The sequence below is a fragment of the Nelumbo lutea genome, chromosome 1 (genome assembly GCF_056320005.1).
Source record: "Nelumbo lutea isolate HS-2025 chromosome 1, American lotus-T2T, whole genome shotgun sequence".
NCBI classification, from domain to species: domain Eukaryota; kingdom Viridiplantae; phylum Streptophyta; class Magnoliopsida; order Proteales; family Nelumbonaceae; genus Nelumbo; species Nelumbo lutea.
In genome coordinates, this window is record NC_142684.1 from 193,393,838 (window position 1) to 193,418,303 (window position 24,466).

The following is a 24,466-nucleotide window of genomic DNA, read 5'->3' on the forward strand; positions in this document are numbered from 1 at the left end:
ATATTTTTTTTTTCTTTAGAACCAACCTCAATAGTAATTATATGGGTATTTTAGACATTTTCATTTAAATGATTCTAATAAAGGTGCATCTATTAAAAAATTCAGAGGTGGTTATTACAATTACCAAACTTTAGGAGATGTTTAAGCAAAGATTCAAAACTTGAGGGGAGGTTTCAGAAATTTACCCTATTTTTTTCATCGTATTAGGGGTGTTCACGGGTTGGGTTGGGTCGGTTTGAGTCATTTTTTCAACCAATCCGATGTAATCGGTTTACTCATTGACTAAACTGAAACCGATTGACCCTGATGCAAAACCAACCCAAACATGAAGGGCCGATTTATCGGTTTAGTCGGTTTTTATATATATTTTAAACTAAAATATCTATATCTAAATATCTATTTATTTTTAAGTTTATTTCTTTTTATTTTTTATGCAAAACAAAAATATATATTTAAATCGATTAACTTTTTATGCAAAACTGATTTTTTTGTCAATATATATTTAAATTTATACACAACTGAACTAAATATTGTACCATTGTATTATATTTGTATTGGTTTTACGTTTTTATTTTTTATTATAAATTACCATTCTTTTGAAAATTCAAACAAAACACAAATAAAATATATCAACATTTAACATATAGGGTAGGGACTAATTAAAAATTTCTTAAAAATATAGGATCGGTTCGATTCGATTTGGCTTATGTAAACCGAAACCAAACTAAATTATTGATTTATTTTTCATACAAACCAAAATCGACCAATTTGGGTTGGGCCGGGCCGCTTTGGTCGATTTGATCGATTTGACATTTAATGTGAACACCCTAATCGTACCTTTTCATTATTTTATTTGCTAAAATAAAAAGTAATAAGTCATTCAATTAATCCTGTTCAGCCGTTACCAAGTGGCTACTTTTTTTTCTTTTCATTTCTTTTTGTTTTTGAACTTTCTTCTGCACTTTTCTTTTTGTTCGGCGTCCTACATTTCCCTGCCCTTGCTTCCTATGCAATTCAGCTGTTACTTTCATTGAGAATTTCGATTCGCCTCCTTCGTCGCCATAGCAACTGCCATTTTTGGCGCCTCTGCTTTCGATATCTCCTTTTTCATTCTCACATTTTTCTTTTCTATTTCTCGTTTTTGAAAATTTCGATGTCTTTTGATGTCAACTAACGATTCCCATCACCTACTGCTAGGGTTGGACTACTAAAAAGAGAACATTTCGGTGCGGTTTCAAGAGATCTGTACTGTAATTCATCCGGGCTCCCTTTTGTGTAACATTCTTCAATGGTAATTATGAATTGAAGCTTTCTTCATTTTGATCATTAGGTTTTGTGTTGACAATGGCTTTGAAGCGGGGTTCCTCCGGCGCCAGCTTCCAGTTCCAGAGAATCAGAGGCGGTGGTTCTTGCTTTCCAGTCGCAATTCTCCTCTTTTTTTCAGTTTTGGCGCCAATGCTTTTCCTTGTGGGACGAGGATTCCGCACGCCGATCCTCACTGGTTCGTCTAACTCTACTCTTGTTCTGCCATTTCCATTTTATAGATCTTGCAAAACGGGTTGCTCTTTCTATCTATCTACAGTCCTACTCTTCTAATTACTTGTCCGATCTTAGCTCACTTATGATTAATTTACCCCCTTCGACACTGGAAATTAGAAAACTAGAAGTCTACTTGTACACATAGAAAACTGAAGCAATATTCTTCTAGTGCAAAGTGTTCCTTTCTCTAGGACTTCTAGTTGAAGCGACAAAGCAAACAGAGATGTAGGGATCTCTTATTTTTTATTACCAGTCACGAGTGTATGTGAAATTTTACATTTCTTTGCTACACATTCACATTCTACTTGTTCTTTAGAGTAACACTGTATTGCTAATACGGAGAATTTGGTGCTGATTCTGCTGAAGGGAGGATTTTATTTTAAATGGGTGGAACGATGGATTTTAGAAAAAAAAGGAATATATCTTTATATAGGAAAACTACAAACATTTGTGAATACTAGGAGCTTTAGCGAAAGCCACGATGTTCTTACAAATCATTAAAGAAACTGTAGATGTTAAGTAATACCTTCAAAATGGCATTATTTATGATAAAACACAGATACAAGTACATACATGCATTACATGTATAAACATACAAAGTAGGCATCTCACGGTGTGAGGGATGTTTTTTTATACTTTCAGGCATGAGCCTTGAGATGAGCCTCGAGGCATTTTCCTTCAGCCTTGCCTTAAGGTGAGCCTCGAGGCATATGCCTCATATGCTTTATAGAGTACTGGTTTATGAAGGACATTTTTGTTGCTTGAGTCATTTTTCTTTTATTATTATTGAAGTTTTGCTGAAACAAGCTAGAAATCCCATTAAGAAACGTGCCTCCTAATTGTTAACATCCCTATCAATTTTAGGCTTTTCCCCTCATTGGCTATTCAAACTTCAAAGCTGTGCCTAGGGTCCCTTGGGTCAACAGAAAACCTGCCTGGGCATCATACTTTGTTACCAAAAGAATCTCCTTGGCTATTCTAAGCTAATACAAGGCAGAGACCCAACCATTGGCCCATAAACCATACAAAAACCTCACCCGATTGTTGTTGCCAGGTATAGACATGATGAACTTTCAACCCTTTTATTATGCCCTTTCATGCACTCAGCCCCTAGCATAATTGGGAAGGATTTATCTAACAATTAAAGTTGCTGGTCTGATATTAGTATTCACCTGTTTGCATAGCTTATTGCCTCCTTGATGTAACTTCTTAACCATTTACCTAGCAAAGCCTTGTTGATTGCTTTTTACAGGAGAGGACCTATTCAACCATGATCAACTTTTGTACACATCAGGGACCAATCATTCATGTCATATTATTTGTATTTTTCTCGGACCACCAATAGTCAATTTCTTTCCGCCCTTTTAACTGTCTTTGAAGTTCAAACTAGTAGTGAAATATATTAAAGACATATGGTAGATGGTTTGATTTGATTAAGATTGGGCCACTGGTAGGCAATTTCTGTCCATCCTTTTAAGTGTCTTTGAAGGTCAAACTAGTAGTAAAAATATATTAAGAGACATATGGTAGATAGTTTGATTTGATAAAGCGTTTCAATATAATGTCAATTTACTCCATTTAGATAAATGACCTTTCCTAGAGCTTTCTAGTTTTCTACTAAACCGTTCTCTGATCTGCTATTTTCTACTAAACTATTCTAGCACTAGATCCCAAATAATATTGGATTTGTAATGGCACCAAGTGGCAGACGTCAAAATCAAGAGGCCTCAAATCCCTATAAGCATCTCATTCTTTGGCTTAACTAGAGACTAGTTTGTCTTGGGTATGAAAGTGAACTTCACAAAGAGCAACTTGCTAGGTGTCATCAAAAGCAACTCCCTGAGGAAACTAGTTTTGAATTCAACCATTCAACATGAAAACTTGATCTTGTGGTTTCTTTGTATCCATTTTGGAGCACTAATTATAAGTGAAGTGGGTGGGGGGACTCCATTACAGTTGAACTAAAAACAATGGTTTTCGGAATACAAAAAACCAGGGAAATAGGTGTGAGAAAGTTGGTTGTTGAAGGCGACTTCAAAGTGATTATAAGCTGGCTAAAACATGATGGAAAGATTCCATGGATATTCAGAAATGAGATCAAGAAAATTAAGCACATCACAAAAGACATCCAGTTAATAGTTCAGTGGACTCCAAGAGTAGCAAATGGGTTGCGGATCAGCTAGCAAAGCAAGGGGCTAACAGGGAACAATGTTTTTGGGCTCTATTGTAAGATTGTAAGGCAAATATTGGGTGGAATGTTATTGGCATTTGGGGTAGCCGAGGCTACCAAATCTCTGTACTAATTCTCATATCTTTTCTTTAATAAATTTACTTTTACTGGTAAAAAATAATAAAAGTGGGTGGCATCTGAATGTAGGCAAATTAGAAAAGACATTGTGGACATTCATCTTACCTTTTTTATTTTCTTGCATCATTCACTTACTATAACATCTCAGGAATTAAGCATAGAACACCATTCATCATCTTCCCATATTCTTTCTCTTGAGCTAATACCAACAAGAATTTTGGTGGCCAAAGATAGATGGAATAACAAATTAGAAAAGACGTTGTGGACATTCATCTTCCCTTTTTATTTTCTTACATCATTCCCTTTTTTATTTTCTGGTGGAAAATGTAATTTTGGGGTAAGATGGAAGAATTAGATACTAGGGTGTCTGTTGTCATGTCATTAGCAATGTTTTAAAAACAGTCTGGGAATTAGAATTACTTTGGCCATTGGTTTGACTGTCCGGTCTGAATGGATCAGCCCATTGCAATTAAAAAATAAAAAAATGACCAAAAACTGTTGTTCAAGTCGGACGGGTTGATGGTTCGATCACCCAGGTCAATGGGTTGCTAACCAAGTCAACAAATTTTTGGCAAAATAATCGTTCAGGGGTGAAACGGAACCAGTTGCTTGACCACTTTTTGGGTTGAACGTTTCGATCTCTAGGTCAATGGTGGTTCAAAACCTGTGGTCATTAGTATTTCTTGGTCCATGGGTTAGAGATTATTTCTTAACAAAGTGGTGACTTAGGTTTGGTGACCCTTTTTCCCCCTTTTCTGTTCACACTAATTATAGATTTTTTAGCATGTTGATATCAAGGGCAGAAGGGTTAGAGCTTATTAGAAGAAGATGGAGAGTGAGGAAGGATGAGGCAGATATTACCCATCTACAATTTGCTGATGACATCATTTTATTTTACAAGGATAAGGGAGAGGTAGGAGCATGACCTCTCCAATTCTTGATTAAGTGTTTTTGACTGAAAGCTGATCTATAAAAAGCTGCATTGCAAGCATCAAGTTATGTTGAGTTACGCCTTGAATTCCAGTTTGCGCCCTGCTCCTTGATCTGACTTGAAGCTTAAGGGGAAGAACCCTATTGGGTGTATTTGTATTTGCCGCACATACAGAGAGCTTTGGGTGTATTGGGTGCTAGGGTCTTGTGAGGCTACTCAATTCTGTACTTCATTTTTACTGATTTAGTAGATTTTTGCTCTTCCATCAAGACTTTTCTAAGAAACTTTAATCAACTAATTTGTGTGTTATGTTCTCCAGTAGTGCAGGGAATCCGGGCCCATCTGGTATTGGAGGGGTGTTTAGGGACAGTGAAGGCAAGATCATTGGTCTATATTCAGGTGCAATTGGAATGGGTAATTCCCCAAGGGCTGAGGTTATGGCTGTCAAGGATTGCAAAAGTTAAAAGATCTGAATGTGAGAAAACTGATTGTAGAAGGTGGTTTAGAGTTGGTATTGGAGTGGTTGCGAAGGGAAGAAAATGGTTTATGGACTTTCAATAACAAAAAAAAAAGAGATTCAAGTGGATGACTCAAGATATGGAAGTGCAGTTTAGTAGGGTTTAAAGGTCAGCAAATGATCTTGCTAATGTCTTAGCAAAACAAGGGGTGGGGAGAAAGTTTACCTCTCCCTATCTTGTAATTTTTAAATATTTCTAATGAAATTCTGTTATTGATAAAAAAAAAAATTGTAAGATCCTAAAACTAAAAATGAGAGAACCAAATCGGTATTTGTTGTCACATATTTGTTTTCTTTGTAAAGCTAGTGGTGAAGCTACATTTTATTTGCTAATCTTCTATCCATTTTGAAGGGATGGGAGATCCATCGTATGGACGCCCAAAACTTGCGGAATAAAGGGGCGAATTTCAAAATTTTTTCTCTCCCTTCAACTGGGAATCGCATTCCCTATTTAGAAAATCATATTTTCAATGATCATTCTTGAACTATAAACTGAACCAGATCTGAACTAAAAGGAGTAGGAGAGGATTATACCTGATACGGAGAAATAGTATCCCCCAACGAAGGTGTTCACGCTCAAAGAAGGATCAAAAAACTGCTCCCACTGAAGATGACGCAGTGCAGGAAGGAGCAGAATCAACAATATTCTTCTCCAAGAATTCTGTCATTCGTAAGAAACAGCAGGATGACACGTGAGCACAGCTTCCTATCAATTCTTTCTCAAAGAACTGATGTCAAGATCGAATCTTGACTTTTCCCACAACTAGAGATCGAACTGGCAAATAGGGCGATAAGAACAAGGAAGCGGCAAGAAAGAATTCTGCAGGGTTGCTTAATTATTTCTTTTGTGTTTTCAGCTCTCAAGGAGGATGTGAATTATCTCTACCAAAGGCTGCCGCCCCTTTTTTTTCTCTTGTAACCCTAAAGGATCAGCTCCTAATCCAATTAGGACTTGTTGATCCAAATCTGATTTGAATCAGACATTCCTTTAGGTGATAAGGATAAACCCTTATCTTATGTGCAAATTAGATTAGCTTTCTCCTAATCTCATTAGGAGGTTTCTAGATCTGAATCACATTTAGATCTGGACTCTTTGAGTGGATAGGGTTAAGACCCTATCCTATCTGCTAATCTATCTCAGAATTCGCCCCATATTTAACTAATTAAATAGCCTAGTTCGAAATGGGCTTTAGGCCCATTAAGCTTATGTGCTCACTTAACCTTCCTAACTACTGTCCAGTTGGGCTTCCTTGTATGGCGTGGGACCTAAGCATTGATCTACACATCAGCCACATGGGTTCGGCCCAACCTTTGTTACAAGGCCTGGCCGAATACACTTCTATGGACAATGCACCCCCTGAAACCCATCAAATGGGCTCTATGGGCCCAACACTTACCCTAAGTGGTCCCTGGGCCAAGCCACCTTGTAACACCCAGGGACTGTGGGCAGATGCAAGATTAGCCCATCAAGTATTATCCTCAATGATCTTACACTTAACCTCTCAGCCTATAATGATCATACACTGTCCGACAAGAGAGGACCTCTCCCTCGGCTGCAAGGAACAGTGTTGCACTCTCTACTTATATGGATCCCGGGAATTAAAACCTTCTTGCAAACATTTTAGAAACCATAATATATATACTTTTATATCTCATATAAAATATACTTTGCAAAACAAATCTCAACGATTGAAATCGGCTGTCGGCAGTCTTAGTTTCCATCAGTGAGAGTGCATCCCCGATCATTACCTTTGTCCGACAAAGGGGCTGATCCTGTCACTATGATCACCCATTCAGATGAATTCTCAGACTGTCCCAACATACCCAGATTTTGACCCCCGCTAAGGAACTCACTGATTGGTACATCAAAGACAGCCCAATCCGACACTTAGTGCAATATCATAATCGAGTCTAGGGGTCGGGTGTAACTTTTCAGTTTTGCCCATCAATCTCCAAGGTCTAGGGCAATACTGGAAATCTGGTCTAGTTCATAGATTCAATTAATCCTACACTGTATGTGCCTAGGGTCTCACCCTGGCAGCTAAGACAGGCCACCCCAACCGACTTGGTGGCACCACAGTGTTAGCTTTATCAGGATAGGTCTCCCTAGACCGACCCACTGGTTGTGAACATTCTAAACTAACACGAGTCTCATTAAGTGTCCAGTTTAAGGGTATTACACAGAAACATACCAAGGGAACATGAATCAAATATGCAATTTTATTCATTTACAATAAAGTCATAAAGTACATCATTCTGATTGAAGCTAAGGGCATACAAAACTGTCTAACAGCTCCCACTTGCACTTAGGTCCAATCAGGTACAAGCCGGAGTCCCATGCTTTCCACGTGTTTCTCAAACACTTTCTGTGATAGTGGCTTTGTCAATGGGTCTGCTACATTTTTCGCTGATGCTACCTTCTGAATCAGGATGACCCCTCTACCAACAATCTCCCACAGTACGTGGTACTTCCTCTCGATGTGCTTCGACTTCGAGTTGGGCTCGTGGCTCCTTAGCTTGAGCAATGGCTCCATTATTGTCACACAACAATGGGATGGGTGATGTGCTGGACGGAACTACTCCCAACTCGTGAACGAACTTCTTCATCCACACGGCTTCTTTGGCGGCCTCACTTGCGGCAATGTACTCGGCCTCGGTCGTGGAGTCTGCTGTGGACCCCTGTTTGCTGCTTTTCCAGCAAATAGCACACGATCCTATCGTGAAAACATATCCAGATGTAGACTTTTTATCATCTGGATCCGACTGGAAATCGGCATCTGTATACCCTTGGATTTGTAGTGAGCTACTGTCGAATACTAGACAAAACTCTTTTGTCCTTCGAAGGTATTTAAGTATGTTTTTCACAGTAGTCCAGTGCTCCTACTTGGGTTGGCCTGAAATCTGTTTACTACACTCACTGCCTGAGCAATGTCAGGACGAGTGCACAACATGGCATACATGATGCTCCCTACGGCAGAGGCATAGGGAACGCCTTTCATGCCATCAATCTCCTCAGAAGTCTTGGGAGACATCTTGGAGAGAGTGACTCCGTGCTTGAAAGGAACATTTCCTTTCTTTGAGTTTTTCATGTTGTATCTTTTGACTATTTTGTCAATGTATGCAGATTGGGATAATCCTATTATCCGCTTCGATCTATCTCTATAGAGTCGAAGACCTAGTATATAGGAGGCTTCTCCAAGATCTTTCATGGAGAATTGTTGTGAAAACCATACTTTCACCGTAGTTAACATTCCTACATCATTCTCAATGAGTAGAATGTCATCTACATACAGAACCAAGAAGGTAACATTATCTCCACTGTACTTCCTGTAGACACAGGGTTCATCCGGATTCTGCTTGAAGTCAAACGATTTGACAGCAGAGTCAAAACGGATGTTCCAACTTCTAGAAGCTTGCTTAAGTCCATAAATGGATCTATTAAGTTTACATACCATGTTTTCCTGACTTGCAACAATGAAGCCTTGCGACTGCTGCATATAGATATCTTTAGTAAGATCTCCATTCAGGAATGCAGTTTTGACATCCATCTGCCAAATCTCATAATCATGGTATGCTGCTACAGCTAGCAGGATCCTAATGGATTTAAGCATGGCCACAGGCGAAAAGGTTTCCTCATAGTCGATGCCCTCTTTCTGAGTGTACCCTTTCGCCACCAGACGAGTTTTGAAGGTCTCAACCCTACCATCGGGGCCCTTCTTCCTCTTGTAAATCCATTTGCAACTGATTGCTTTTACCCCGGAGGGCGGATCTGCGAGTCTAGACTCCATTGGTCTCCATTGAGTCCATCTCTGTTCTCATGGCCTCCACCCACTTCTGGGAATCTATGTCCAACATAGCTTCTGCGTAAGTCACGGGATCCTTCTCACTAGTCAAGGTTTCCACCAGGTAACTATCCTGGTCATAACCATAACGGACTGGTGGCCTGGATACCCGAGTGGATCTTCTAGGTTGGTCACTACCTGGAACTTGTGGGACATCTCCCACTTCTCCTGAGCTCTTCTCATCAAGAACAACTTCCTGACGATGGGTGTCCAGGATGTAATCGGTTTCCAAGAATTGTGCATTTCGACTGCAGAACACTTTCTGCTCACTTGGGTCATAGAATAGGTAACCTACAGAGCCTTTTGGGTAGCCTACAAATAGGCAACGGCTAGTCTTGGATTCCAACTTGTCTGCACTCTTTCTTTTAACGTGTGCTGGACAACCCCAAATCTTCAAGTGTTTGACACTTGGTTTTTTTTCGGTCCAAAGTTCATATGGAGTATTCGGAACCGATTTGGTTGGAACCCGATTCAGCACGTAAATCGCAGTCTCTAATGCGTAACCCCAAAAGGATGTGGGTAACTCTGAGTGCATGAGAAGCGACCGGACCATATCCAATAAGGTCTTATTCCTCATCTCTGAAACACCGTTAAGTTGTGGGAGCTAACTGTGATACTATCCCATTGTCCTTCAAGTAGTCCCTGAATTTGTCAGAGAGATACTCGCCACCTCGATCTGATCGAAGGGCTTTAATTTCTCTCCCTATCTGTTTCTTGACCTCGTCTGAACTCTTTGAACTTTTCGAATGATTCAGACTTGTGTCTCATTAGGTACACGTAACCATATCGTGAAAAATCATCTGTAAAGGTGATGAAATACACGTGTTGATTCCGCGTCCTAACACTCAGGGGACCACATACATCAGTATGTATTAGGTTAAGTGTGCCTGTACATCTTTTAGGCTTACCATTAAATGGCCGTCTCGTCATCTTGCCTACACAGGTGGGAAGATCTTCTACAGTTAGAAAATCCAAAGGACCATCCTTAACCAACCTTGTGATTCGGTCAACACCAATGTGGCCAAGTTGGTAATGCCACAGACACGTAGGATTAACTGCATCACGGGCTCTCTTCTTGGGGATTTCAGCCGACGTAGTTTCGGTTATGTTAGTTTCTAGAGAAGGATGTAGAACATAGAGACCGTTTTCTAGTTCCCCGTATGCGATGAATCTGTTATTTCTTTTAATAGTAATCGTATTACTAAAGAAGACAGAATAACCATCTGCAAACAATTTTGAGACAGAAATCAAAATTCTCCTTAAATTTTGTACATAAAGACGATCTTTCAGTACAATTGTTCATTCTCTAAAAAGTAACTCCACGGTTCCTATGGCCGCGGCTGCAACAGTTGCAGTAGTCCCCAAGTAGAGCATGACTTCTTATTCACTCAGCCTTCTGCTTACCTTGAACCCCTGCAGTGAGTTGAAGCCCTGGAGTCAATACACTAGGACGCAGAAGCCACCAATAGATTGGTTTCTATAACACAAGTTTCGAAATTACCTTTCTTGGATTCTAGGTAGGCAGGACAGTTCATTTTCCAGTGGCTGGTCTTCTTGCAAAAATGACAGGCATCTGATGCCTTGTCCTTCCTCTGTTTCTTGGGTTTGGCAGCCTTCTTCTGGGGCTTTCTCTTTGCCTTCCTTTTCTTGCCTGATTTGCTAGTTTCAACAAGCATGGCAATGGGCTCATCCTTTTTATCATTTCTTCAGCCCTCTGCAACATATTGCCGAGTTTCTGCAAGCTGACGTTTTGCTTGTTCATGTTGTAGTTCATGATGAATGGATTAAAGGATGGAGGTAGAGAGTTGAGAATAGCATCAATCTGTGTTACCAGATCCAGCCTAGATCCAAGAGCTTCCAATTCATTGATATAGCCCATCATCCGGAGACAATGGTCGTGAACTTGTAGGCCCTTGGACATCTGCGCGGTCATGAACTGTTTTAAGACCTTCTGCCGAGTAGAACGATTCTGCTCTTCGTACATTGTCTTCAGACTGTCCAATACGTCCTTAGCAAGTTCGATCTGATCAAACTGCCTCTGAATTGGATTGTCCAAAGAGGCAATGATATAGCAGCGGGCAAGGGAGTTTTTCTCCTCCCATTCTTAGTATTCTCTTCTTTGGGCCTCGGAAGCCCTATCTCCCGGACGATCTGGGGCAGGATTCTTGGCTACCTTATCCAACTTTTCAGAGGTTAAGACCAACATAAGGTTCCTGTACCAGTCGGCATAGTTTGGGCCCTTCAGCTTGTTGTCGTCAAGCGACTTTGCAAATTGTCCGTTTGCCATTTTCTGATAAAAGAGCAAACATCAGTCCACAACCTAATTTGATTCATGTTCATTACATAGATATGGATTTTAATCTACGTTCCATTTCCATTTATTCACCTCTGAGATTTCCCTCATTTCTCAGTGATAGAGACTGCGAATTGTCTCTGGAAATGTGGGAAATCACATAGAGTGCATGGAACCAATTGTTTCAGCTGCATAACCCCACCACCTTTCTGTGAAGGATCATATCCACTCATCACATGAGTTGCCCCTTTGGCCTCTGTCAGACAAGGTTCAGAGCCGTTTTCAGGTAAACCTTTCTATCCAGTGAGTGCTTACCCATCATATTCGTGAACGCCAAGGTACCGTGAGAGAGTTCCCATTTTCTGGTGAAGCCCCTCCCACATCGGTCTATGACGCCTCTATCATCTTATGAAACATTCAGACAAGCCCAACAACAAATGGATAACCCATTTTCTAGTGCGTTTCCTCATTACTGAAGGACCCATCCTCATGCTAATGATTGAAGGCCTTTAGAGAGTTCATCACATGATTCTCCCTATCACATGCACTCATATTAGCTGGAGGGAACAGTTAATTACGCTCTAGTTTGATCTAGGTCAAACCAAAGTGGTTTCCACTGACTTTCATAAAGCCAGATTTTGGTGGGCCTAAATCGGTTAGGGTTCCGCACGTAACCTTAAGGCCTTTAGAGAGTTCATCACATGATTCTCCCTATCACATGCACTCATATTAGCTGGAGGGAACAATTAATTACGCTCTAATTTGATCTAGGTCAAACCAAAGTGGTTTCCACTGACTTTCATAAAGCCAGATTTTGGTGGGCCTAAATCGGTTAGGGTTCCGCACGTAACCTTTCCATGAGGCGTGGGGTCCACCACTGAGGGAGGTCATCCAATGACCAAAAGGGACACCATGGCAATGATGTGCATTCAGCCATGGTGTGCGCAAGAGCCACTGTCAATTGAGCATGGGCCAAACACTTATGGCCAATGTACGTAGCACATCACACATCCAAACATCTCATGCAGGAATAAATTGATCCAATCAATTAATTATTTGTAAAGCCCATTTGAAGCCCATTTTAAATCCATAATATTAACCATTAATATTATCTAGGTATATGGGCCGAATGGTTCGATTGGTTCAGCCCATGTAGCTTTAAGAGTTAAGTGGGCTTTTAGCAGTTTTAACTATTTAAAACTGAGCATTTACAGGTTGGGCCGAATTAACCATTTAATTAAACATCAATCCTCAACCCCATTAGTGGGAAAAATATGGCTGACTTTCATCCTTGATTAAATCCTAGATTCGGTCCAAACAATTTGAACCAATCTTGGTTTGAATGGGTCTAGGGTTTGATATTTAATTAAATCTTTAATTCAAGAAAATAATTTAAAATTAAATTCTGATAAAAGAACAATCAAGAATCAGTCTATCAGGGCTGTTCGCACAATCCTTCCTCAAAATAGAGGTTAGATCACAGGTTGCAGTTTCACAAACTGCAAATCGCAGATAACGGATTCTCCCATCTATGAAATCTCCTCTTCTGCGAGTTCTCCTTTTCTGCGCCGCCATCTTCGATCCAAAATAAAATAAATAGAAATCCTAATTTCTATTAATAATTACATCAGATCGAATACTTATACATTTAGTCTAAAAAATAAAAAAAAATATTTTACAGACCAAATGTAACAAAATAACCCATAATCTGCAAAATCGCAGGTTCCCTGCGCAAATCAAGATTTCGATCTCCTCTTGTACGAACAACCCATAAATCAAGAAAATCATAAAGAACAATTCTAAACAATAATCAGATTTATATAATATTAATTTCAGATTATTCGCCCGTTGATTTGGGAACAAATTTCCCAAAACCCATATCTGCGCAAATCGGGTAGAACACCTTCTGCCCATTTGCGCAGGTTCAGATCTGAAGCAAATTGGTTCAAGATTTGAACCTGGCTCTGATACCACTGAAGGGAATGAGAGATCCATCGTATGGACGCCCAAAACTTGCAGAATAAAGGGGTGAATTTCAAAAATTTTTCTCCCTTCAACTAGGAATCGCATTCCCTATTTAGAAAATCATATTTTCAAGGATCATTTTTGAACCATAAACTGAACCGGATCTGAACCAAAAGGAGTAGGAGAGGATTATACCTGATACGGAGAAATAGTATCCCCCAAAGAAGGTGTTCATGCCTAAGGATCCAAAGACTGCTCCCACTGAAGATGGCGCAATGCAGGATGGAGCAGAATCAACAGTATTCTTCTCCAAGAATTCTGTCATTCGCAAGAAACAACAGGATGGCACGTGAGCACAGCTTCCTATCAATTCTTTCTCAAAGAACTGATGTCAAGATCGAATCTTGACTTTTCCCACAACTAGAGATCGAACTGGCAAACAGGGCGACAAGAACAAGGAGGCGGCAAGAAAGAATTCTGCAGGGTTGCTTAATTCTTTCTTCTGTGTTTTCAGCTCTCAAGGCAGATGTGAATTATCTCTACCAAAGGCTGCCACCCCTTTTTTTTCTCTTGTAACCCTAAAGGATCAGCTCTTAATCCAATTAAGACTTGCTGATCCAAATCTGATTTGGATCAGACATCCCTTTAGGTGATAAGGATAAACCCTTATCTTATGTGCAGATTAGATTAGCTTTCTCCTAATCTCATTAGGAGGTTTCTAGATCTGAATCACATTCAGATATGGACTCTCTGAGTGGATAGGGTTAAGACCCTATCCTATCTGCTAATCTATCTCAGAATTCGCCCCATATTTAACTAATTAAATAGCCTAGTTCGAAATGGGCTTTAGGCCCATTAAGCTTATGTGCTCACTTAACCTTCCTAACTACTGTCCAGTTGGGCTTCCTTGTATGGCGTGGGACCCAAGCATTGATCTACACATCAGCCACATGGGTTCGGCCCAACCTTTGTTACAAGGCCTGGCCGAATACACTGCTATGGACAGTGCACCCCCTGAAACCCATCAAATGGGCTCTATGGGCCCAACACTTACCCTAAGTGGTCCCTGGGCCAAGCCACCTTGTAACACCCAAGGACTGTGGGCAGATGCACGATTAGCCCATCAGGTATTATCCTCAATGATCTTACACTTAACCTCTCAGCCTATAATGATCATACACTGTCCGACAAGAGAGGACCTCTCCCTCGGCTGCAAGGAACAGTGTTGCACTCTCTACTTATATGGATCCCGGGAATTAAAACCTTCTTACAAACATTTTAGAAACCATAATATATATACTTTTATATCTCATATAAAATATACTTTGCAAAACAAATCTCAACGATTGAAATCGGCTGTCGGCAGTCTTAGTTTCCATCAGTGAGAGTGCATCCCCGATCATTACCTTTGTCCGACAAAGGGGCTGATCTTGTCACTATGATCACTCACTCAGATGAATTCTCAGATTGTCCCAACATACCCAGATTTTGACCCCCGCTAAAGATCTCACTGATTGGTACATCAAAGACAGCCCAATCCGACACCTAGTGCAGTATCATAATCGAGTCTAGGGGTCGGGTGTAACTTTTCAGTTTTGCCCATCAATCTCCAAGGTCTAGGGCAATACTGGAAATCTGGTCTAGTTCATAGATTCAATTAATCCTACACTGTATGTGCCTAGGGTCTCATCCTGGTAGCTGAGACAGGCCACCCCAACCGACTTGGTGGCACCACAGTGTCAGCCTTATCAGGTATGTCTCCCCAGACCGACCCACTGGCTGTGAACATTCTAAACTAACACGAGTCTCATTAAGTGTCCAGTTTAAGGGTATTACACAGAAACATACCATGGGAAAATGAATCAAATGTGCACTTCTATTCATTTACAATAAAGTTATAAAGTACATCATTCTGATTGAAGCTAAGGGCATACAAAACTGTCTAACACATTTATGATTCTTTGTTGCTCTTGGAAGATAAGCGTGTTTGTCTTCCTATTGTAAATCTTCTTTTGATGAGTTAATGAAAGTGTTATTGATCAAAAAAAAAAAAATCTTCTGTCCATTTATCTCTAAGGGAGTTCCCCCCTTTTTTTGTTTTGTTTTTTTTTTTTGTCTTTCCGGTCGTAGGTGGACACCTCCTTTGGTCTGTTTTGGAGGAGAGGAATGCAAGGGTTTTTAAAGAAAAGACAACCAAAAACACACTGGTTGAAAATATTTGTGTGAAGGTAGCCCATTAGGTATATTTTTGCCACTTTTCCTAGAGAGGGTATCATTAGGGGCTTATAATGCATTGTAGTTTCATCCTTGACTAGGCACATTTCCACTAGCTGTTGCCCCACCCCCACTAAAAATTAAAATAAAATAAAAAGAAAAAAAACAACCAAATTATTGATTGATGCAGGTTGGGCTAGAGATGGTTGTGGGAACATCGTAGCCATATTTTTTTTTTTTGTATATGGAAACTCAAAAGGGCAGAATTATTAGAATTATTGCAGGGAATGAAACTCAGCAAATAAACTGCAGATGTATTGATGTAGAAGGCGACTCTAAGGTTGTACTGGGTTGGTTCCAAAATAACAGCTTAGGGTCTTGACAACATTAGACATTGAGACATTTGGCGAGACAAGTGGGAGTGAGTTTTTGTTGGGTCCAGTGATCAACAGACAGTGTAGCTGACGAATTAGCTAAATAAGGGATGCAAAGGGAACAATTGTATTGGGGGTATATTCCCTTGGGTTCCTGATTGTTGTAAGCCAGAAAGGAGACAAAAAAAAAAAAACTTGAGCATTAAAAACAGCTTATAAATTCATCCCTGGGCCAGATGCCCCCCAAATTAACTAATTTTTATTTACTCCATTTCTTGCTAAGGGTTTTAAACTTTGGAAATGTGATTTCTCTTGTGGTTCTTTGACAAGAAACAGAAAGATATTTGAAGTCAAGTAAAAGCCTTGATTATGTCGTTCTGTGAATGCTGCAACGTAATCCATTAGTTTTATGGTTTTGTCACTGAAGGGATTTAGGAATTTTAACCAGAGGGACTTTGTATTTTAGGCATCAGTGTAGATACTATGGTACACTATAAAGGCCTTATGGTAGCATTTCATCTTTTCTTGTGCATCTATAGATTCTATACTTGTATGTTGAATGAAAGCTTGTTCTTATCAGAAAAAATTCATAGATCTAGATGAGTCCTGCTATGCTACCAAAAAGTATGATATATAAAACAACAGATAATATGAGATTTTGTTTAGTTAAAGTGTTTTAGGTATGCCTTTTTTGGTACCGTAGAAATTGCCTTAAAGGATATATAATTATCTATACACTTCATTCTGGTAACCTGCAAAACAAGAACAGGTTGTTGTGTCATATCTTCTTCAACCCACTAGCTAGCAGTACGGGCATAAAATCCTCTAGGTATCTGCCCTTCAATTTTATCAATTTTTTCTCTAGCCTTTGAATAATTGGAATCCAGGCATTCTTTGGAGTTTGGAGCCTTAGCTCCAATGCAAAGTACCAAATATGTAAATGGAATATTTGCAATGACACATGATAAATAAACCATGTTCTTCTAGGGCTGCATTTTCCATCTTGCCAATGCCAATTGCTATTTGCTAATAATCTCTTCCAAATTAATCTTCAACCTTGAAACTGCTTAAAAGATTTTTGGAATAACTCCAAATTTGGAGCTTGATACCCATTACCACTTGCATACTGTAAATGTGAGATAACTAGACCATGCAGCTCTGTTAATTTGTAATAAAGAACTTTTATTATAAATGATCAAAAAATGTACAATCTTCTCTTCTGCAATTTCCTAGTGGGAAGACCCCCAAAAAAATCAACACGTTAAAGCCCAAACAACTATCCTAGAGGGCCAGTCCCCCAATACTCCATCCATGGTCATGCTATTTGCTAATGAGATAAGAATCTGGATTGGATATTTTTTATTCCCCAATTGAATTGTCTCATTTCAATCAATGGTGGTTTTGGTTTGATTAGAGGCATCTCACATGTCACATGTCTTGTGCTTAGAATGTATTGGCATGCCTATTTTTCATCCCTTTCAATTTTCCTAGCAAAAGAACACAAAACATGGTGGGTGCTTTTATCAATGTTGTTGTGTTCCTTTTTCACTTTTCCGTTGTACTTTTTCCAGTTAAACTGATGGGAAATGACCATCTCTATCCATTATGCAGATGATAACAATGTTCAAAGTGGCTCTAGTATGCAGGTAGCTTTTTTGAGTCTTTTCTGCTTCTTCTATTACATATGTTAGTTGGCCACAGTAATTTTTATTTTTTATATTTTTTGTTTCAACATTTTGGGTAAATGTGCAGAGCATTGATTGGAGAGAACAATCGGCTGTGCAAAATGTAAAATCCATTTTCTCGAAAGAGGCAAGTGGGAGTTCACAAATATCAAATGAAGTTTATTTCTATGATGCATAATCTGATTGTCCTTGCATTCACAATGGTGCCTGGTCAAAATGATTTTGTTAGATCTAGTAAGACTAACTAAATAGATATGACAGGTGATTGATACCATCAAAGCATACACAGATGACATGGGACTATGGAGTCTTGATTTCATTAGAAAAAACCATCAATCTTCTTCATGGAAAGTTGTTGGGTTGGAGAATTCTAGCCAGAACAATGCCACCTATATAGAGGTAAAGGCTGACTATCATTTTGCATATGTTTACGAGTGTTACCACTGGTTTCTATACATAGTTCCAGTTTTTTCATGCAAATTTTAGAATTGTCTGTTAATCTTTTGGTTGTTCTTATCTTTTGTTGCTGTCTTTAAAGCCAAACCAACCAGTTGTAGTTGTAGATCGAGAGACTCCACAAGTGAAGCAGGGAAGTGTTCCTATAGGTAGTTATTCTTTTATTGCTGATCATTTATTTGATCTTTTAGTTTGTTTAGTGATTCAAGCAGTTATTTTTAAGTAAGAATCTTCTATGGGTGCAGGTGACCGCTCTCAATTTGTTGATACACCTGCAAAATTAGCCCGCCGGGTAAATTTCCTGCTCCTTTCCTTTATTTGTCATCTATGGCCTTAGTTACTCTTTTTCATGACCTGGATGGTTTTATCATATCCCTAACATTTAAGAGAAGAAAGTCTGTCACATATTATTTGGTTTATCCACATATCGGTGGTGCCTTATAGCTGCATCTATGTTTTGCTTTTTCTTAATCACCATGCATGTTTTGTTTAATGGATAACTGAATATACCATTTCTAATTAGTTTAAACATCATCTAGCAATTGAGAGAGAAGAGGCGTGAAAAGAGGGCAGCTGAATTGGTCCGCCTGGATGATGAAGTTAGTGTAAAACTTGAAAATGCTGCCATTGAACGCTCAAAAGCAGTTGACACAGCAGTTTTGGGGAAATACAGCATATGGAGGCGAGATATTGAGAATGAGAATGCAGATGCAACTGTTCGCTTGATGAGGGATCAAATGATCATGGCTAGGGTGTATTCCAGCATTGCAAAGACGAAGAACAAGCTTGAACTAGATCGTGAACTACTAGCTCGTCTTAAAGAGAGCCAGCGTGCCTTGGGGGAGGCAACTACTGATGCAGATCTAAGTCGCAGGTAATTATAGTTTTAGGTACTCAAAATATTTTGACATTGACATTTCCTGAGTGTGCTTTAATCTTCATGCCCCCCTTAATGGCTCTGGAATTTGTATTCCTCACACATGATTAGTGCACCTGCTAAAATCAAAGCTATGGGTCACGTCCTGGCAAAAGCAAGAGAAGAGATTTATGACTGCAACTTGGTAATCAAGAAGCTGAGAGCAATGCTTCAATCAGCAGATGAACAGGTACGGAGCTTGAAGAAGCAGAGTACATTCCTGAGCCAGTTAGCTGCCAAGACAATTCCAAATGGGATCCACTGCCTTTCCATGCGCTTAACAATAGCCTACTATCTCCTCCCTCCTGATAAAAGGAAGTTCCTTAAGAGTGAGAATTTAGAAAATCCAAATCTCTACCACTATGCCCTTTTCTCGGACAACGTCTTGGCTGCATCAGTCGTCGTCAACTCAACTGTCATGAATGCCAAGGTAGGAAGTCTTTCTTTTGCCCTCTTACTCTCTCCCATTATTTGATTCATTCTTTGTCCTCCATAGATTGAATTATGGTTCATTTATTATGAGTCTTTCAATGTTATTGTTGCTGTGGCTAAATTAATTTCCCTCCGTTGATTTCAGGAGCCAGAGAAACATGTATTCCATTTAGTTACTGATAAATTAAACTTTGGAGCCATGAATATGTGGTTTCTGTTGAACCCACCTGGAAAGGCCACGATCCATGTTGAAAATGTTGATGACTTTAAATGGCTGAATTCATCCTACTGCCCAGTTCTGCGTCAGCTTGAGTCTGCTGCCATGAAAGAGTACTATTTCAAGGCAGATCATCCCACAACTCTATCAGCTGGTTCTTCTAATCTGAAATACAGGAATCCAAAATATCTTTCAATGCTGAATCATTTGAGGTTCTACCTTCCACAGGTTTACCCAAAGTTGGATAAGATCCTGTTTCTTGATGATGACATTGTGGTCCAGAAAGATTTGACAGGTCTGTGGTCTGTGAATCTTCGTGGAAAAGTAAATGGTGCAGTGGAGACCTGTGGAGAGAGTTTCCACAGGTTTGATAAGTATCTCAACTTCTCCAACCCCCATATAGCAAGGAACTTCGACGCAAATGCATGTGGCTGGGCATATGGGATGAATATTTTTGATCTTAAGGAGTGGAAAAAGAGAGATATAACTGGGATCTACCACAAGTGGCAGAACATGGTAAGTGAATGGTAGTTGCATTTTTATGGTTTTTATTTCTCTACAGTCACAACCTGCATGCATGTATATAAACATGCAAGGAAGAATGCACAATCATAAGTTGTATTTGTTTTATTTCCTTTGCTTGCATTAGAATGAACAAAGGGTGTTGTGGAAGCTTGGAACATTGCCTCCTGGACTGATTACATTCTATGGACTAACACATCCGCTGCAAAAATCATGGCATGTGCTTGGGTTAGGATATAACCCAAGCATTGACCGGTCAGAGATTGAGAGCGCAGCTGTAATCCATTATAATGGAAACATGAAGCCGTGGCTGGAGATAGCAATGAACAAATACAGGTCATATTGGACTAAGTATATAAAGTATGACCACCCGTACGTTCGAAACTGCAACCTTAGTGAATGAACTGGTAGACGAAGGAGCCCAGATGGATACCACTAAATATGCAGCAAATACCCTATCTCCTCTTCCACCAAGAGATCATTCTGGTCTGATTTACTCTACTTAAAGAGGTCGAAATTCCTGTGCTACAATTCTTGGTAATCTTCCCAACTATTGGTTATTCTTATGCTTCTTTGATTCATTTTAATTCATTTCATATTGAGCATTAATGTGTTCCATTTCTTCCCTTTGGAGCAAGGGTACAAGCTCTTTATGCCTTGTCCATATATAAGAACGCCATTGTGTATTTGGTGGGGCTTGAGTTTGATTATGATTATGATAGAAAGGATAGTCATATCCTAGGGATTTGAGTTCAGTTGTTTTTAATTCATGGAAAATGGTTTAACTGCCTTGTAAAATGAATTAGCATCAAGTGGTTGTTCTGGATCTTGCCCTCTCCCCTCCAATTTTGTGCCTTTTTAAGCTTAGATGATAATCTGTTTTTTTCTTGGTACAAGATGCATGACATTGTTTCCACCTGATAAGGATAGAATGGTCACAATGAGCAAATACTGTTATTGGTAACGTGTGTTATGCCCTCACCCCTTCTTCCCCTCCAAAGAAGAAAGGAATAAGAACGAATAGGAGCAGCAAAAGTTGTTAGTTGAGTGGCTAGAGCAGAGGGGTTTCAAACGATTCACGGATCTTTCACACAGCACTATGACATATGATTGTCAATTCTGAGTTCAACATGAATCTCCTCGGTTTGGTGTCATGAACTGCAGTTCATGTGGAGAAGTTTCCTTCTCTCGGTTGTGGTGGTGCCCGGAGGTGGTATTTGCACATATTTGGTTATTCCTTTTTCCTGTATTTGGTGTGATTCAATGCCTTTGACCATCAAATGTAGATTGTTTTTCTCCCCGAAGGAAACTGTTTTTGATTTTCAATGAAGTGATTGCAGGTGGTTAAGTTATCAATTAGTTTATTTATCCATTTTTTTGGTGTAAACAAATCTTCAAGACAAGGTTGAAAGTATCGGAAAGCCAATTTTAAGAGATGTATCGGGATATGTTTTAATCTTTTAGATATGCATGGATATGAACAAAAAATCAAGATACGAATCAATATACTAAAAACTCAAATAGATCCTAAAAAACAGATTAATAACGATAAATACAAATTTTATATGACTAAATAAGTTATTTAAATGTAAACAAATATAATTTAATGGTTGATGTAAAATGTGAGATATTGGGACACAATTAATAACCATTGAAAAATAATGGAAAAACTATACATTAATTTTCAAATAATTGATATATTTTTAATACTTATTAATTTATAGTTAATAATTAATTCTAACATTTATCAATAAACATGGAACATCCATTAAGAAAAAAATAAAAATTTATATGACCATATCAAACAAATTAGTGTGGTTTAGAACCTAATGACTAAGGTTCGAATCTTGTTATCACTAAAACTTGTAGTTTTTATCCTACAATTATAAGAGCTAAAATTAATGGCTAATATAACTAATGAGTAACAAACGTTAAAGAGAGAATCATTAATTAATGAGAGAAGATTTGAATTAGGTGCTGGAATTTAAATTCAAATTGTAGATTAACGAAAAATTAATGATAAAAAAAGAACTCCCGAAATGAATTAAGTGTATTAGACTATTTTGGATGGGTCTGTATCGGCCGATACATTGCAAAATTTTGAATCTTGCTTCGATATAGAATCTACTAATTCTCAATGCTTTGGATTTTTAGAAAATACAACATTATGTATAGTATTGACCCTGATTTCTAAGTGTTACAGCAGTAGGGCTACCTTATGCTTGCCCTCTTATATTACTAATGCGAAATTTCGAATCATTCCATTTTTCCTTGAAAATGACGATGCTTTTCTTTCTTTTTTTTTCTTTTTTTAACCAAACAATGCCAAGGAGGTTAAACCAGAAAAAAATAGGAACGCTGTTCTATTTTCCTCACAAAATGGAGCCTAAATGATAATCTTATACTGTTTAGTTGAAAGTATATAAAAAAGGTACAGAATAAAAATGAAAGTGTGGTGCCTGTGAACAAACTTATTTGTTACTTTATTACTAGTATTCTATTATTAACAATGTTCTGGGTTAAAAAAAGGATAAACAAACAATGTTTTATTGGAATTATGAAATAATGAAAATTTATTTTCAATTAAGTATGATTAGCATCATCTAGTAGATAATATTATACCACATGTATCATTATTAATAATAAAGTCATGTCTATTAAATAGAGCTGCAAATGAAGCGGATTTAATCTAATTGAAATTTGGAGATATCCATTTAATTATACTCAGATCACATTGTATGATTGTATCTGAAATTGTGATATGCATTTACTGAGTTTTATAACCCTCTTTAGAATTTTAACTTGAAGTTGTTTAGGATTAAGTGAGACTTGGGGTTTGGGAAAACCTTTTTTGGTCTGTTTATGATGTATAGTTTCTTGTTTCATACTCATAGGGACGTGTGAAGTATTGAGAAATGATTAAGGGCCGATGGTACTGAGTAGGAGGGAATGGGGAATGAGATTCATGTAACTGGCTCCATATGGTTGGAACAAGGTTTGAATGATGATGAGTTTCTTGCTTCATATTTAATTTTGTAGATTTATTCTAGTTTTCTATAAGTTGATTTTGAAATTGAACACAATGTGTATGGATATGTATCAGATAATGAATTGAATTCATATATTTCGGATTCTTAACTTATTGGATTTGGAGATATGATTTTGATTATCTATGTGTTTGTTTTGGTAGGTGTTTATCAGATACACGTTTATTTGATAAACAATATTTTAAATGTTTATTGCTTTTATTTGGTTGGGCGTTTTATGGGCATTTCAAATACCCCATTCCACATCAGTTTAAAGTGTCAGATGGTCATTTCGTTTCAATAAATGCCCAGGCTTGGGGGAAATAAGAATTTGAATTTCCCCCCAACGCCTCATGCACATAAACCAAAACATTTCTGTTTTTAGTGTTTATTTGATAAATATTGAAACCAAACAGTGGTTTCATACACAATAAACACCAACGCCCATGTGGCACTGATGTGGTGGTGTTTTTTCAATAAACGCACACAGACCCAAACATAGTCTATATCTGCTTATAGCCCTAGTGTTAAAAGGAATTAGGATGTTTTCTAAAATTCTTTATAAAACCAACACAAAAATGGATGATTTTTTCCGTGGATTGTAAACAATTTAGACGTCTAAGATGGTGTTTGGCATCAATGGTGTTTTGCAGATAGTTGCCTTGGCATTAGGCCTATGATACCTTAAAACCTGTGGCCCGATTTGACATAATTCTGATTTTGCTGAATCTGATCCAAATCTGATACCATAGAATTTCAAATTGTGTTAGGATGCAAATTATTGATAACTAGATCTGATTCTGATTTTGCTGAATCTGATACCAATTACAGCCCTACTTGACTTCACGTTCAGGGTGTTCAAGCCATGAAAGATAAATCAGAATATTCAAATAGTTTAACATTTAAATCAAATAAATGAGTTAAAATTACTTAAAAAGTATAGTAAAAAAATCCTTTAAATTCTTAAATGTTTTTGGATAAATTACAAAGACCCCCCTGTACTATGGGGTCTGTGATAAAGACCCCAGTACTTTGTTTTGCCACAAAGACCCTTATACTATGACCGTGAGACAAAAACCCCCTTCTTAGTTTTTCCTTGAAATTCACCATTTTAATCCCCATACTATCCTTCTAATAAATATTCAAACAATTTTGAAAAAAAAGCACCGTTCATCTTCTTCACCTTGTGAACAGCAGGAGCGACAAAGAAGGGGCATTGTCGGCTTTGG

At 38.4% G+C, this 24,466-nt stretch overlaps 1 protein-coding gene across 21 annotated transcripts; it reads left to right on the forward strand.

Annotated features, from left to right (window-relative positions):
• The first annotated feature begins 892 nt into the window (after window positions 1–892).
• On the forward strand, window positions 893–23,382 carry LOC148880112 (polygalacturonate 4-alpha-galacturonosyltransferase-like). Of its 21 annotated transcripts, none has more exons than XR_016104472.1 (12): window positions 893–1,226; window positions 1,331–1,501; window positions 17,595–17,629; window positions 17,736–17,795; window positions 17,930–18,067; window positions 18,207–18,273; window positions 18,370–18,416; window positions 18,664–18,998; window positions 19,113–19,470; window positions 19,618–20,205; window positions 20,339–20,748; window positions 23,106–23,382. XR_016104472.1 is itself a non-coding variant. In XM_088961943.1 (11 exons), the coding sequence occupies exons 2-11, from the start codon at window positions 1,345–1,347 to the stop codon at window positions 20,612–20,614; spliced, it is 2,061 nt and encodes a 686-aa protein (XP_088818069.1). In that variant the 5' UTR covers window positions 893–1,226; window positions 1,331–1,344; the 3' UTR covers window positions 20,615–21,057. The 21 variants fall into 21 exon arrangements, 14 of the variants coding, with proteins under 14 accessions (XP_088818069.1, XP_088818066.1, XP_088818065.1 ...); XR_016104471.1 differs by having other exon boundaries at window positions 944–1,250; XR_016104469.1 differs by having other exon boundaries at window positions 947–1,250; window positions 18,352–18,416.
• Window positions 23,383–24,466: the final 1,084 nt, after the last annotated feature.

Coding starts and splice junctions, on each gene's coding strand:
- LOC148880112 (XM_088961940.1), top strand. CDS start 1,345: ATGGCTTTGAAGCGGGGTTCCTCCGGCGCCAGCTTCCAGTTCCAGAGA. Junction 1,502..17,594: donor CCGCACGCCGATCCTCACTG/GTTCGTCTAACT, acceptor TCCATTATGCAG/ATGATAACAATGTTCAAAGT. Junction 18,068..18,206: donor ACAATGCCACCTATATAGAG/GTAAAGGCTGAC, acceptor CTGTCTTTAAAG/CCAAACCAACCAGTTGTAGT.